Below are 12,753 nucleotides of genomic sequence, written 5' to 3'. Positions count from 1 at the left end.
TAACTATGTTATCATACTGTGGACAGTGGATTGTATACCATGGATGATTGTATGGTGTGTGAATGTATTTCAATAAAACTTAATTTAATTAAAAAAAATGAGAGGGGGAACAATTCTACTCAACACACAGAAATAAAAAGGATCATAAAAGTATACTAGGAACAACTGTATGCCAAAAAATTAGGCAACCTGGGATGAAATGGGCAAATTCCTAGAAACACACAAACTTCATTGACTCTAGAAGAAATAGAAGATTTCAACAGACCAAATACAAGTAAAAATATGGAATTGGTCGTCAAAAACCTCCCAACCAAGAACAGCCCAGTACAAGATGACTTCATAGGTTAATTCTACCAAACATACTAAGAATAATTAATAACAGTCCTGCTCAAATTTGTACAAAAAATTGAAGAGAAGGGAACACTACCTAACTCATTCTATGAAGCCAACATCACCCTAATACCAAAGCCCAACAAAGCTACTACAAGAAACTTATAGACCAATTTCTTTTACGAATATAGATGCCAAAATCCTCAACAAAATACTTGCAAATCAAATCCAACAGCACATTAATAGAATTATAAACCATGATAAAGTGGGATTTATCCCATGTATGCAAGGGCGGTTCAAAACAAAATCAATTAATGCAATATATAACGTTAACAAAATGAAGAAAAAAAAAAACACATGATCATCTTAATTGATGCAACAAAGAGATCTGAAAAAATCCAGCATCCTTTCTTGATAAAACCTTTTCAAAAGATAGGAATAGAAGGAAACTTCCTTAACATGATAAAGGACGTATATGAAAAACCCACTGCTAACATCATACTCAATAGTGAAAGACTCAAAGCTTTCCCTTGAAGATCAGAGGCAAGACAACATGACCACTGCCACCACTGTTATTCAACATTGTACTGGAAGGTCTAGCCAGAGCAAGTAAGCAACAAAAAGAAATAAAAGGCATCAAATTGGAAAGGAAGAACTAAAAGTTTCACTGTTTACAGGTGACCTGATCCAATATATAGAAAATCTCAAAAAAAAAAAAACCTACAGTAAAGCTACTACCAGAGCTAATAAACAAATTCAGCAAAGTGGCAGTGTTCAAGATCAACATGCAAAAAATCAGTTGCGTTTCTATATACTAGTAATGAGCAATCTGAGTAAATCAATTAAAAAATCCATTTACAATAGCGACTAAAAGAATCAAATATCTACGAATTAATTTAACCAAGAATGTAAAGGACTTATATCCAGGAAACTACAAAACTTTGCTAAAGGAAATCAAAGAAGAGATAAATAAATAGAAGGACATTCCATGCTCATGGATTAGAAGACTAAATATTGTTAAGATGTCAGTACTACCCAAAACAGTTTGCAGATACAATGCAATCCAATCAAAATTCCAACAGCCTTCTTTACAGAAATGGAAAAGCCAAACATCAAATTTTTTCGGAAGGGTAAGGGGACCCAAATTATCAAAACCATCTTGACAAAAAGAACTAAGTTGGGGACTCACGCTTCCTGACTTTAAAACTTATTACAATGCTACAGTGGTAAAAACAGCATGGTACTGGTACAGGATATATATATAGACCAATGAAGATGAATTGAGAGCTCAGGAATAGATCCTCACATCTATGGCCAATTGATTTTTGACAAGGCTGCAAAGTCCACTTAATTGGAAAGAACAGTCTCTTCAACAGATGGTGCTGGGAGAACTGGAACTGGATATCCACATGCAAAAGTAAAGATGGACCCCTATCTCCACAACCATATGCAAAAATTAGCTCAAAATGGATCAAAGACCTGCACATAAGAACCAGGACTATAAAACTACAAAAAAGCATAAGGAAGCATCTTTAGGTTCTTGTGTTAGACAATGGTTTCTTGGACTTTAAACCCAAAGCCCAAGCAATGAAAGAAAAAAATAAATAAATTGAACCTCATCAATATTAAAAACTTCCATGCATCAAAGGACTTTACCATGAAAGTGAAAAGAAACCCACTCAATGGGAGAAAATATTTGAAAACCACATATCCAATAAGGGTTTAATATCTAGAATGCATCAAGAAATCCTCCAGAACAACCCAATTTAAAAATGGACAAAAGACTTGAAGAGACTTCTCTCAAAGAGGATATACAAATGCTCCACATCATTAGCTATTAGGGAAATGCAAATCAAAACCACAATGAGATAACATTTCCCACCCATTAGAATGGCTACTATTCAAAAAATAAACAGAAAATTACAACTGTTGGAGAGTATGTAGAGAAATAGGAAACTCATTCATTGCTGGTGGGGATGTAAAATGCTGCAGTCTCTGTGGAAGACAGTTTGGTGGTTCCTCAGAAAGTTAAGCATAGAAATACCATATGGCCTGGCAATTCCACTTCTAGGCATATACCTGAAGGTAGGGACCTGAACAGGTATTTTCATACTGATGTTCACAGCAGTATTATTTACTATTGTCAAAAGATGGGAGCAACTCAAGTGTCCAATGAAGGGATAAATAAAATGTGGTATATACATACAATGGAATATTATTCAGCCCTAAAAAGGAATGAAATTCTGATATATGCAACAACATGGATGAACCTCGAAGACATCATGTTGAATGAAATAAGCCAGACACAAATGGACAAATATTTTTTATGATCTCACTGATACAAAACAATTAGAATAAGCAATCTCATAGAGTCAGAATCTGGAGTATAAGATACCAGGGGCTGGGTTGGTGGCAGGGAACGGGGAGTTACTACTCGAGTTGTACACAGTTTCTATTTAGGTTGATTGTAAAGTTTTGGTAATGGATGGGGGGGAGGGGTGATGGTAGCAAAACATTGTGAATGTAATTAATAGCACTGAATTATATATGAAAATGTGGTTCAAAGGGGAAATTTTAGGTTTCATATGTTACTAGAATAAAAACTTTTTAAAAACATACAACTGTACAACACAGTGACCCCTACTGCAAATGATGAACTATAGTTAATATATAATTATAATTAATAGTACAATTATAAAAATGTTCTTTCATGAATTGTAACAAATATGCCATACTAATGCAAGGTGTTAATAATACGGTAGTATATGGGAATTCAACATTTTATGTTGTTTATGCATGACATTTCTCTAAACCTACAACTTCTCTAAAAAAAAAAGCTAAAAAGGTCTTTTAAAAAGTCTTTAAACTGTTTTACAAAGAATAGTAAAACTGCTATAAATTACTTTCTCAGGATGTTAATGGCAAATAAAAGCATACAGATTTTTAATGCCACAAAGCACTTAATCAGCAAATTAATAAATGTGATGAACAAATTTCAACAATTCACACTATGAATGCCATTTATAAAACACTGTTTCACACAAATTTATAAGGCACAAAGCAAAGCTAAATGAATTTTTGTAGTGAAAGAGAGTAACTAAAGTGGCTTACTATGATTATATACAAACTTTTAGATCCTGAAATGATCATTTTAAAATAAGAATATCATTATGAATTTATTTCATCAGCCAAAATGTCAATAAGTGATGGCATTTTGGAGCTGAATTCTCAATAATTTTTTTTTTTTTTTTTAATCTCAATAATTTTTATGTTTTTATTTTGTCATTCTGAATTTTCCAAATTTTCTTTAATGGGTTTATAGTGCCTGTATAATGAAAAACAAAATTTATAATGAAAAATGAAATTTTTCTGCCTTTTCACTTACATGTCCTTCCAGTATCTGATGTGCGTCCCCCATCACCTTCAGTATAAACAGGAACTACTGTAACAGTGTATGGGGTATCAGGCTGCAGATTCCTAAGAATAGCATAATTGGTATTCCCAGGGATTGGTACCTAAAGATTTTGACAAAACATAAAGCACTTCACTTGAAAAACTTGTAAAAGGAATCATACTTCAAACACTATAATACTCAAGATAGTAACTCAAGATCAAATAAAAAATACACTGGGATATATTTTTGTACCCCCAAGTAAACTGTTACAAGAGATGGTAAAGACTCCTCTAGCCCCCTACTCTCACCTTATGCTCCCCCTTTAGAAATTACCCAATCATGTAACCCTCCTACCACTCAGGCACTAAGGCACCAACATATTTATGTCAAGTTCTATTAGATGAATAAAAGCTGTTTCTTCAGCTCTAAAGCAAATTGGTTAGCTCCATTAGTTCCACTTTTAAATCATTTGGCCATAGTTTAAACAAACTAGCATTTTTCACTACAATAAATGATTACCATTTCCTCTGGACCACCTGCTGTTGGTGCATAGAAGAGCTTGTACTGACGAGGATTTCCCTCTGCATGGTCCCAGCGAACACTCAGGGTGCTGGTAGATGGGTCATACACTCTCAGGTTCCTTACAGTATTCAGAGGTTCTGAAATGCACAAAAATCACATCATAGTACGATCCTGCCAACCAAGCATGCATGAAACACAGATTCACTGGTGTCTCCCAGTTACCCTAGAACACTGCCCACCCTTAGCCAGTATGCTACAATTATCTGTTGAAGTAGAAAATAAATGAATGAATGTCTGTAATTATCAGTTGCTCATATCTTGTCTCTCCACCACCATGAAACATTTTGGCTCTGAGTATATTTTTTCATCCTAGAAGACAATAAACATCTTTTTCCTCATACAGAGACTGAATGCTTGAAGGATGTTAAATACAATTAATACCAATTTTATAAAACGTTTTAAAAGATTAGTAAAACTTTGTGTCACCCCAGTGTTTCTAGATAAAGATGTAATTCCATTCTGTAGGTAACTATTAAAGAGGCTACAGGAACTCTGGTTTCACTTACTGGTCTTGCCTCTTCCTGTCATCCGTCCTCCTTCACCATCAGGATACAGGGAGGAGACAGTGATTGTGTAAGGAGTGTCAGGCTTCAGTTTCTGCAGGGACCACACTGTTTCTGCCGTCCCCTATTGTAGTCTTGAGCAAACCGGGGACAAGTGTTAGCCTTGATCTCTCCACTATCTGTTAGGAAAATCTCTTTCTACAAAGCTGTTTGAGACCTTTGCCAAGCAGAAACAATACCAACTGAAGGTTTAGAATATATCTTATGGTATAATTTTAAATGTTAAATATGCACCTCAAATCATAAAAAGGATTCTAAGTTTTAAACTGATGATCTCAACTTGCTACCGCCAGCACTGCAAGATTTCATCCAAAGCACACTTCACAGAATTCTTCCAAAAAAAAAAAAAAATGTTTTAATCAAAACTGAGCTACAAAGGACTTTAAGATACCAAAGAACTGCATAATATTAGACTCCACACCATTCAGTATTATTTTTTACAGATGTTTTTTATTTGTTTTGAAACACATTAAAATGATTCAGCAAAAGATCTAAAGCTCTTGGTGTTTCCCCCAAAAAACTGCCACTCTGACAGCATTAGCTGTGTAAACTACGTGGCCGGACTCTTCGCCAGGCCACACTCAGGCAGGGCTTCCCAATAACTCTGGGATACCAGCCTTGTGGTATGAAGCATTGCAATTCCCTCCAATTACAGAGTTTGAAGTTTTTCATTCATTGCTTAAGGCCAACTAGCTATCTTGTTGAAAGAAAATTTGTACATTTGTTAACAGTCTACTGAATTCAGATGTTTATGCCATACCAATTAAAATCACATGAAAATGGCATGCTGCCCACAATGAGAGCATATGTGGACAGCTGGATGCACTGGTCCAGTCCAGATGTTTCTAACTTAGCACCCATCTGCTCAAATGGTCTGAGTTTCAGGGAAAACCTCAGTGAATCACTGTAGTCATCCTCAAGATGAGAAAACTGAACTACAGTGGCTAATTTCAATAAATTTAATATTTGAGGTTATGAGAAAAAAGCATCAATATCAGTACAAGCCATTGTTATAAAAATTTCATACTTCACAAATATGAAAGCATATATTTTGAAGAAGAATAAGTAGAGAGGTACCTACCAATTTCTCCCTGGGACATTCTACCCTCCAAAGAATTCTAGCATTAGTGATTCATTGCTTTGCTTATTTCATGGACTGGCATTAAAACAGAAATAACCCTAAGAATAATAAACCTTAAGGTATTATCAGTTGCTACTTTCCAGAAGACACTTTTATGAGACTCTTTCTAATTATAACAAACAACTGAGAGACAATAAAAGAGGAAGGAGAAGTAGTTGATTGGTGAGTATCACAAAGAAGGCAAATGCAAAAGACGAACTTCACCTACTTTATAGTTTCACCTAAATCTGACCTGGCTCAGAAAATAAGAAATTCTGTTTCTAAAATTAAAATATCAGTTCATCTAAATTATTTTATCTTATTTACATACAAGTCAATTGCTCATAGTTGATGTGTAGTTTATAGTTGAAAAACTATTTAACTAAAATAGATAAAATTCTCAATTCAAATGCATCATACTACCTAAGACTGGACTATGGAAGCTTCAAAACACCAACCCCAAAATTGTTCTGGGGGCGGAAGGATTTCTCGTTTGGCTGCTTACCATGTATTATCAGAAACTTCTCACACTCCATTAACCACTGCCACTTTATACCTCTGCAAAGACCTCTCAAGAGGTAAGAGGCATGATCCATTTGCTGGAGCTCAACAAGTCAGATGATTAAAGGTTAATAATGCATGTCTCTCTACAGCTATTTGAAGAAACACTGTAACAAAAAGTCAACAAAATTCTGGACCTCACCAAGAAAGATATTCAAAATAAATTGAAACATTTTTGAGAAATTGTGTAAAAATTATGGTGCTTCCTTATCTCGCATGACATGTGCAGTTCTAGTGATACACTTCAAAAAAGGTAAAGGTGAAGAAGGTCCAAAGACAGACAAAAAAAGCAAGCAAGGGGAATTGACAAGGGGCTTGTTAAATAAAGGAAGCCCGGACAGATAAAGATGAAGGCTGAGTTTACAGTCCTACTGTCTTTCTAGGGTAATTCCATTCGGATAATTTAAAAAATGATAAATAGCAAGAACCAAGTGAACAGGTTCCCAGATCTGGAAACACAAGATCTAGGAGATACCCTACAACATGCAAAAAACAGAAAAAAATATAATCAATAAAAGAAATTAAACTTTATAATTTCAAACTTTCGACATCTGATTAAATTAAAGACGTGTAGATCGAAAATCTCATCTTTAAAAAGTGCCTTGATACCTTTATAGATAATCCAACACTAATAGATTTTAAGAGACATGTGGATGCAATGAGGCCCATGTACGATGCTTTGAGGCTACCATGAGGAGCAACCATTGCATCTCATGAAAACATCCACTGAGTCTCCATCAGTGGAAACTGAGTCAAATAGTTTCATTAAATTTGGTAAATCCAAGTCCCTTAAAAAATAAGAATGACCAACTAAACATTGGGAGTGAAAGGAGTTATAAGGGTAAAAGGTAGACTTTGTCCAACTTCTTATCATTTTTACAAAGTAAATTACCGTTTGTTCATTGCCTTCCCCTGTGGAAGGCTGGTAAGTGATTCTGTATTTCTGCACACGACCACTAGCAGGATCCCACTTAACAGTCAAGCTGTTAGAGGTTGCATTGTATACCTGAAGATTTCGTGGGCCACTTTTTGGAGCTGTAAAAGGATTGTTGAAAAACAGAGTAAGCACATAGAAGAATACCTCCAAAAAAATATGCAGTGTTCCCAAGGAAATCAATGGAGATTGTAGGTTTAGAATTAAATTTGAGCCCATCATAAACAGTGGTCAGTAAACCTGAAATGACAACTCAACAAGTAGTATAGCAAAGCAAAGCTTTTCAAGATAGTCTTGTTTAAAAGAGGCTCCATTCAACACCTTACAATTTAAAAGAAGTCCTGTTCCTGAAGGAATCTACTGCCGTATTTTTCATTCATTCATTCATTACTTACTCGTACATAGTGTTCAGCAAAGTAAATTCTCACCTTGTGTTGTTAAGGGTATCAAACGTACTAAAAGAAAACAGAGTTTGGGAAAACGTTACTAATATGACTATAGCTCTACCTTTTTATATTAACTTTAAAATTACAATGCCCTATTTGAAAACTGAAAACCTACATGTGCGCTCACTGCCAATCAGGTCATCGCTTTCTGACTCATCGGGATAGATGGCAGTAATTGTAACGTCATAGAGAGTGTTCGGGTTCAGGTTTTCAAACACCAAAGTATTTTCATCTCCGTTTAGGATTGTCTTGGGGGAAGAGGAAAAAACATACCCACGCAAAATTATCACTACCTATATCAAACACACACAAAGGCATTTTGTTTAAATCATTTAGCCAGATGTTCCTCCTGATTTAATGCATGTCATGAGCTCAAACATCACTAGTTAGAAAGGGTGCTGACCAGCAACAGAGGTAACACATGCTTCAAACAAGATTCCGTATATATGAAATGGGATGTGACAAGAAATAATAAAGAGAATAAACTCTACCTCCATCTTATCTGGACTTCCAAAAGGTGCCCAGGTTATTCTGTAGAGAGACACATCTGAAGCTCCATGATCCCAAGTTCCCCTGAAACTCTCAGGTGTTACTTCAGTAATCTTTAGGTTTGTTGGGGCTGGCACAGTTCCTATCATGAGAAAAGGTGGGACTAAGTTTTTAAATGTGGTCTACAAACTTAATTTAATATAATAAAACTGCATTGTTTTATTCTAATGGACATGGGAAAATGATTGAATATATTGCTTAGAACCAAATATCTTACCAATTCAGTTCATTTGAAAAATAAATATAAGATAGTGCTCTGAATACCACAGAGCACTGCATGGATATAATAGGTTATTAATTCTATCCCATTATAATGGTGATTTTTTAAAAGATATCATTTAGTAATGCTCTTTGAACTCAGTGGTCCCTCACATTTTTGTGCCTTAAAATTTTTTGAGAACCTAATGAAAGTCATGGACTTTTTCATACAACAATACACATAAGCACATAAGCACTAAGTCTGGCACTTAATATCAGAAAGTTCATGGACCTTCTTGAGTCCATCAATGACCACAAGGAGATACATGGACCCTGCGTTAAGAATCCCTGCTTCTTATCCAAGAATGACATAAACTACATGTGTAGCACCATTCTGCATTCAAGATGATACGCAAGGAGATGGTTATATTGTTGTATGTAAACTTGGGAATTTGTTGTTCTAATATCCAAAAGAAAAGCTTCATTTTTAATTTTTAAAAAAAAGAGTAAATCACTGCAGGTTAAAAGTGAGAATGTCTACCTTGCTTTAAACAATGCTAAAATTATTGTTTTGATGATTGATTAGAACATAACTGCCTTAAAACATCCAGTAAATTCCAGACTGGGAGTTTTACCACAGGAGAGATACTTTGAAAATGTAATGCTTTAAGTAATCTATGCAAAAACTCTTCCCTCCAGAACTCTAACTTCAAACACAATATAAAGTAGACCACACTGAATCTCACCAGAGAACAGGGACAACCCCGGAGGCACTGATGACAACTGAAATCCCAATTAAGTGCCCCTCAGTTGACTCCGGTGGGTTTTCAGCCCAAGCAATTTGGAACATCTTACACCAGTCCTGAGCTTTCACTGTCAATTAATTCTCTGTCTTGGTAACCAGAGTGAACCACACAAACCCAGAGCCAGTGAAAATTTGTTCCTAATAATTACAATGAAAAGGTCTATTGAGATTAAGAAAGTAGCTCCACTTTCACAAGAACAACAGCAAAACAAATCAACTGTTAAAGATGTCCTTTTCGGATTTCTAAAATTTAGATATTAGACGGAAGGTCCCAGGCAGGCTGCCCTGTGTCTCTCCCAATATTCCACTGTGGCAGTCCCCCCTCCTCTGAAATCCGAGAACGCACAATCTGAGTGCCACTTTTGCTGGTTTGAAGCTGTTATGTACCCCAGAAACGGCCGTGTTCTTTTAATCCATTCCTATGGGAGCAGACCTGTTGCGGGTGGGAACTTTTGGATAGGTTATTTCAACTGAGATTCATTCAAAGCAAGGTGGGTCTTAACTATTTTTACTGGTGTCCTTTATGAGAGGATAAAGGACAGAAAGCTGAGAGAGCTCACAGAGAAACACCCAGAGAAGTTTGGAGAGAGGTTTTAGAGAGAAAAGCTCTGGACATGTTAAGAGAGGACCCACAGAAGCTCAGAGAGGAGGCCACTGGAACCAGGAGATGAAAGCAATGAAAACGGGAGCAAAGGAGCAGCAGATGCAGGCCATGTGCCTTCCCCGCTGACAGAAGAACCCCAGATGCCATCAGCCTTTCTTCAGAGAAGGTTATCATCCTGTTGATGCCTTAATTTGGACATTTTCATGGGCTTAGAACTGTAAATTTGTAAGCTAATGTCGCCATTGTTAAATATCCATTCCTGGTATATTGCATTTCAGCAGCTTTAGTAAACCGTAGTAGTCACTAACCTGACCTTCCTTATATTGTTAATTAAATTTTTATATCTTCATAACTCAATCACGAACTGTGAGGGCAAAGATGTTTATATTTTAGTTCCCCTGACAGCACTCTACCTATAGTAACAGCTCAAAAATATGTGATAATTAATACATCTTTTCCAGAGAAAATGTCCAATGTGCACTTCCCCCTGCTCCATACCCCACCCACACCAGTTAAGTATTTAGAACATGAGTTAGTGACAACGTAGAATAGAAAAATAAGTATCAAAAAAGGAACAATACAAAGAAGATAGGACACTTTGTTCCAAATAAAACAAGTAAAAAACAATCTGTAAATTCAAACATTATTAAACAATGACAAAAATAGCATTAAGAACTAAAATGACCAAGTAAGTTCACTTACACATGCATGTAAAGTGTTGTTTCCCAATGATAAATAAAATGAGATCACAACTCACGGGTAGTTTCTTGAGCAGTCACTGGAGGAGATGACCCCTCATCATATACTGCAGAAACACTGACTGTGTACGGGGTTTGTGAAATGAGGTCTTTGAGGGTGATGCTGGTCCGTGATCTATCCACCTCTATCTATAACACAAACAGAGTGCTGAACTATTTTCACAAAGGGTTTAGTAATGACGTCTCTTTGTTCTTTATGTATTATACCTTTAGCACAAGAGCATAAGAACTGTGATACCAAAAAATGTAATGTTTTCCAATTTGCATAAAAATCCACAAACTGGACGCAATTTAAATATTACCAATATAGAAAAAATACATATACTAGGCTCACACCTTACACTAGTGCATGGTAAATGGTGACTGCTTATGGATTCAGACAAGGCAACAAATTTTCACCGGTTTCCCTATGTATCATTATCATGTTTCTTCAGAAATATTCTCTTGTGCATTTTCTCATTTGCAATGCACAAGAAACCTGTCAGACCCACTGGCCATTACACTCCTTTTGAAATTGAAACACAGCGTGAAGTGAATGTGTGTGCATGTAGGTATAAATTTCCTTTCACATAATCCACAAATGACCCAGCAGAATCAGTAACTGAGTGCTTAGAGAAACTATCTCGATGTTCCACAAATGCCTCTGAGGTTCTGACATTAATGTCCCTCCAAGCACACACAAATTTTAAGCTCATTAGCCAGTAAACGCCCCTCAACTTGCTCCCACTTTGAATCTGATTGTCATGGAAACAGCTAGCTTCATCTCAAAAAAGCTCACTCCCAAAGGGACTTTTGCCTAACAATACATTCGTCCTTTTTCTCTGTTCTGTTCAACGATCTTATCTTCCCATTCTCTGGCCCCTCTTCTTTCCTGCTTCCCCTTGCTATCTTTCATGTTTAGAAACATTATTACAACATTTTTCAGTAATTCATAGAATGCAGAGCACCATATAAGGCATCTGGATGAGAAGGAAATACCACTTAGATTTTATAACTCTTTATCTCCTAAGGGATGATGTTTCTGAGATTAATATCACACGGCAAAACATTTCTAAACTAAAATTCAAGACAGTCCAATATATCATCAGATTTTCAAAAAGTGGCTTTATTAATCTCACAAGTTTTCAAAACTATATTAATAAAGTGACAAGTATTCAAAACATGATTCATCTATAACAAAAGAATTCTTTTGTTAAACCTACTAGGAAAACAAATATTTCCAAATCCTTTCTAATCTCCAACTTACCTCTTTGACATCCTCTTCTGGTGTTTTGTATTGTACGATATATTTACGTACTTTTCCAGGTGCTGGTTCCCAAAAGATGTTCATGGTGCTATGAGTCACATCTCTGAGTTTCAAGTCTCGAGGCCCAGGTAAAGGCACTGTAGAAGCACAAGATATTAGGACCAGATGTGGTTCTCAACCACAGAGCTCTAAAGCATCCACATACGCTTTCAAGAAGTTGTTGGAAGAAAAACTTACAGGTGTGCAGCCAAACAACTGAAAAATGGTTACAACAATAAAAGTACCATAATTCTACCAGATACAGCTGAATTCTGTTTAAGAAGCTTTTTAAAAAATATATAGGGTAACTTTAAATTTTGTTATTGCAACTCTAACTCTTCATTTATATTTTAACCTTCTTCCCCTCTATTTAAATAAGCTCTTACTTGCTGTTCAGCCATACCTCTTTATTGTAAATGTACAGCTAATGTTTCTTTTTTATCAGCTATTTAAAATAAGTTAAGATAGAAAACAAAATCATAGAGTTAAGCTCCCCTAAGAACATGATAGAAAAACAATGGTTAAAAGAGTGAGGAATAAAGATGGGCCAAAGCTAAACATTCAGTAAGCTTATAAAAGAAGGCCCACAGAAGTTTAAATGGTTAGAAGAAAATCCAAATGATA

At 35.7% G+C, this 12,753-nt stretch overlaps 1 protein-coding gene across 1 annotated transcript in view; it reads right to left on the bottom strand.

The window, feature by feature from the left end:
- COL12A1 (collagen type XII alpha 1 chain) overlaps window positions 1–12,753 on the bottom strand; it is a 138,167-nt gene that overhangs the window by 69,360 nt on the left and 56,054 nt on the right. Inside the window, 10 exon segments of the mRNA XM_037844017.1 lie at window positions 3,716–3,845; window positions 4,244–4,383; window positions 4,813–4,909; window positions 4,911–4,943; window positions 7,443–7,585; window positions 7,913–7,939; window positions 8,046–8,178; window positions 8,422–8,561; window positions 10,844–10,973; window positions 12,091–12,227. Coding sequence (XP_037699945.1) covers window positions 3,716–3,845; window positions 4,244–4,383; window positions 4,813–4,909; window positions 4,911–4,943; window positions 7,443–7,585; window positions 7,913–7,939; window positions 8,046–8,178; window positions 8,422–8,561; window positions 10,844–10,973; window positions 12,091–12,227 — 1,110 coding nt within the window.

Source organism: Choloepus didactylus, chromosome 7, assembly GCF_015220235.1.
Source record: "Choloepus didactylus isolate mChoDid1 chromosome 7, mChoDid1.pri, whole genome shotgun sequence".
NCBI lineage: Eukaryota > Metazoa > Chordata > Mammalia > Pilosa > Megalonychidae > Choloepus > Choloepus didactylus.
Note: the sequence above shows the minus strand (reverse complement) of the source record. Positions and strands in the feature narration are given on the sequence as shown.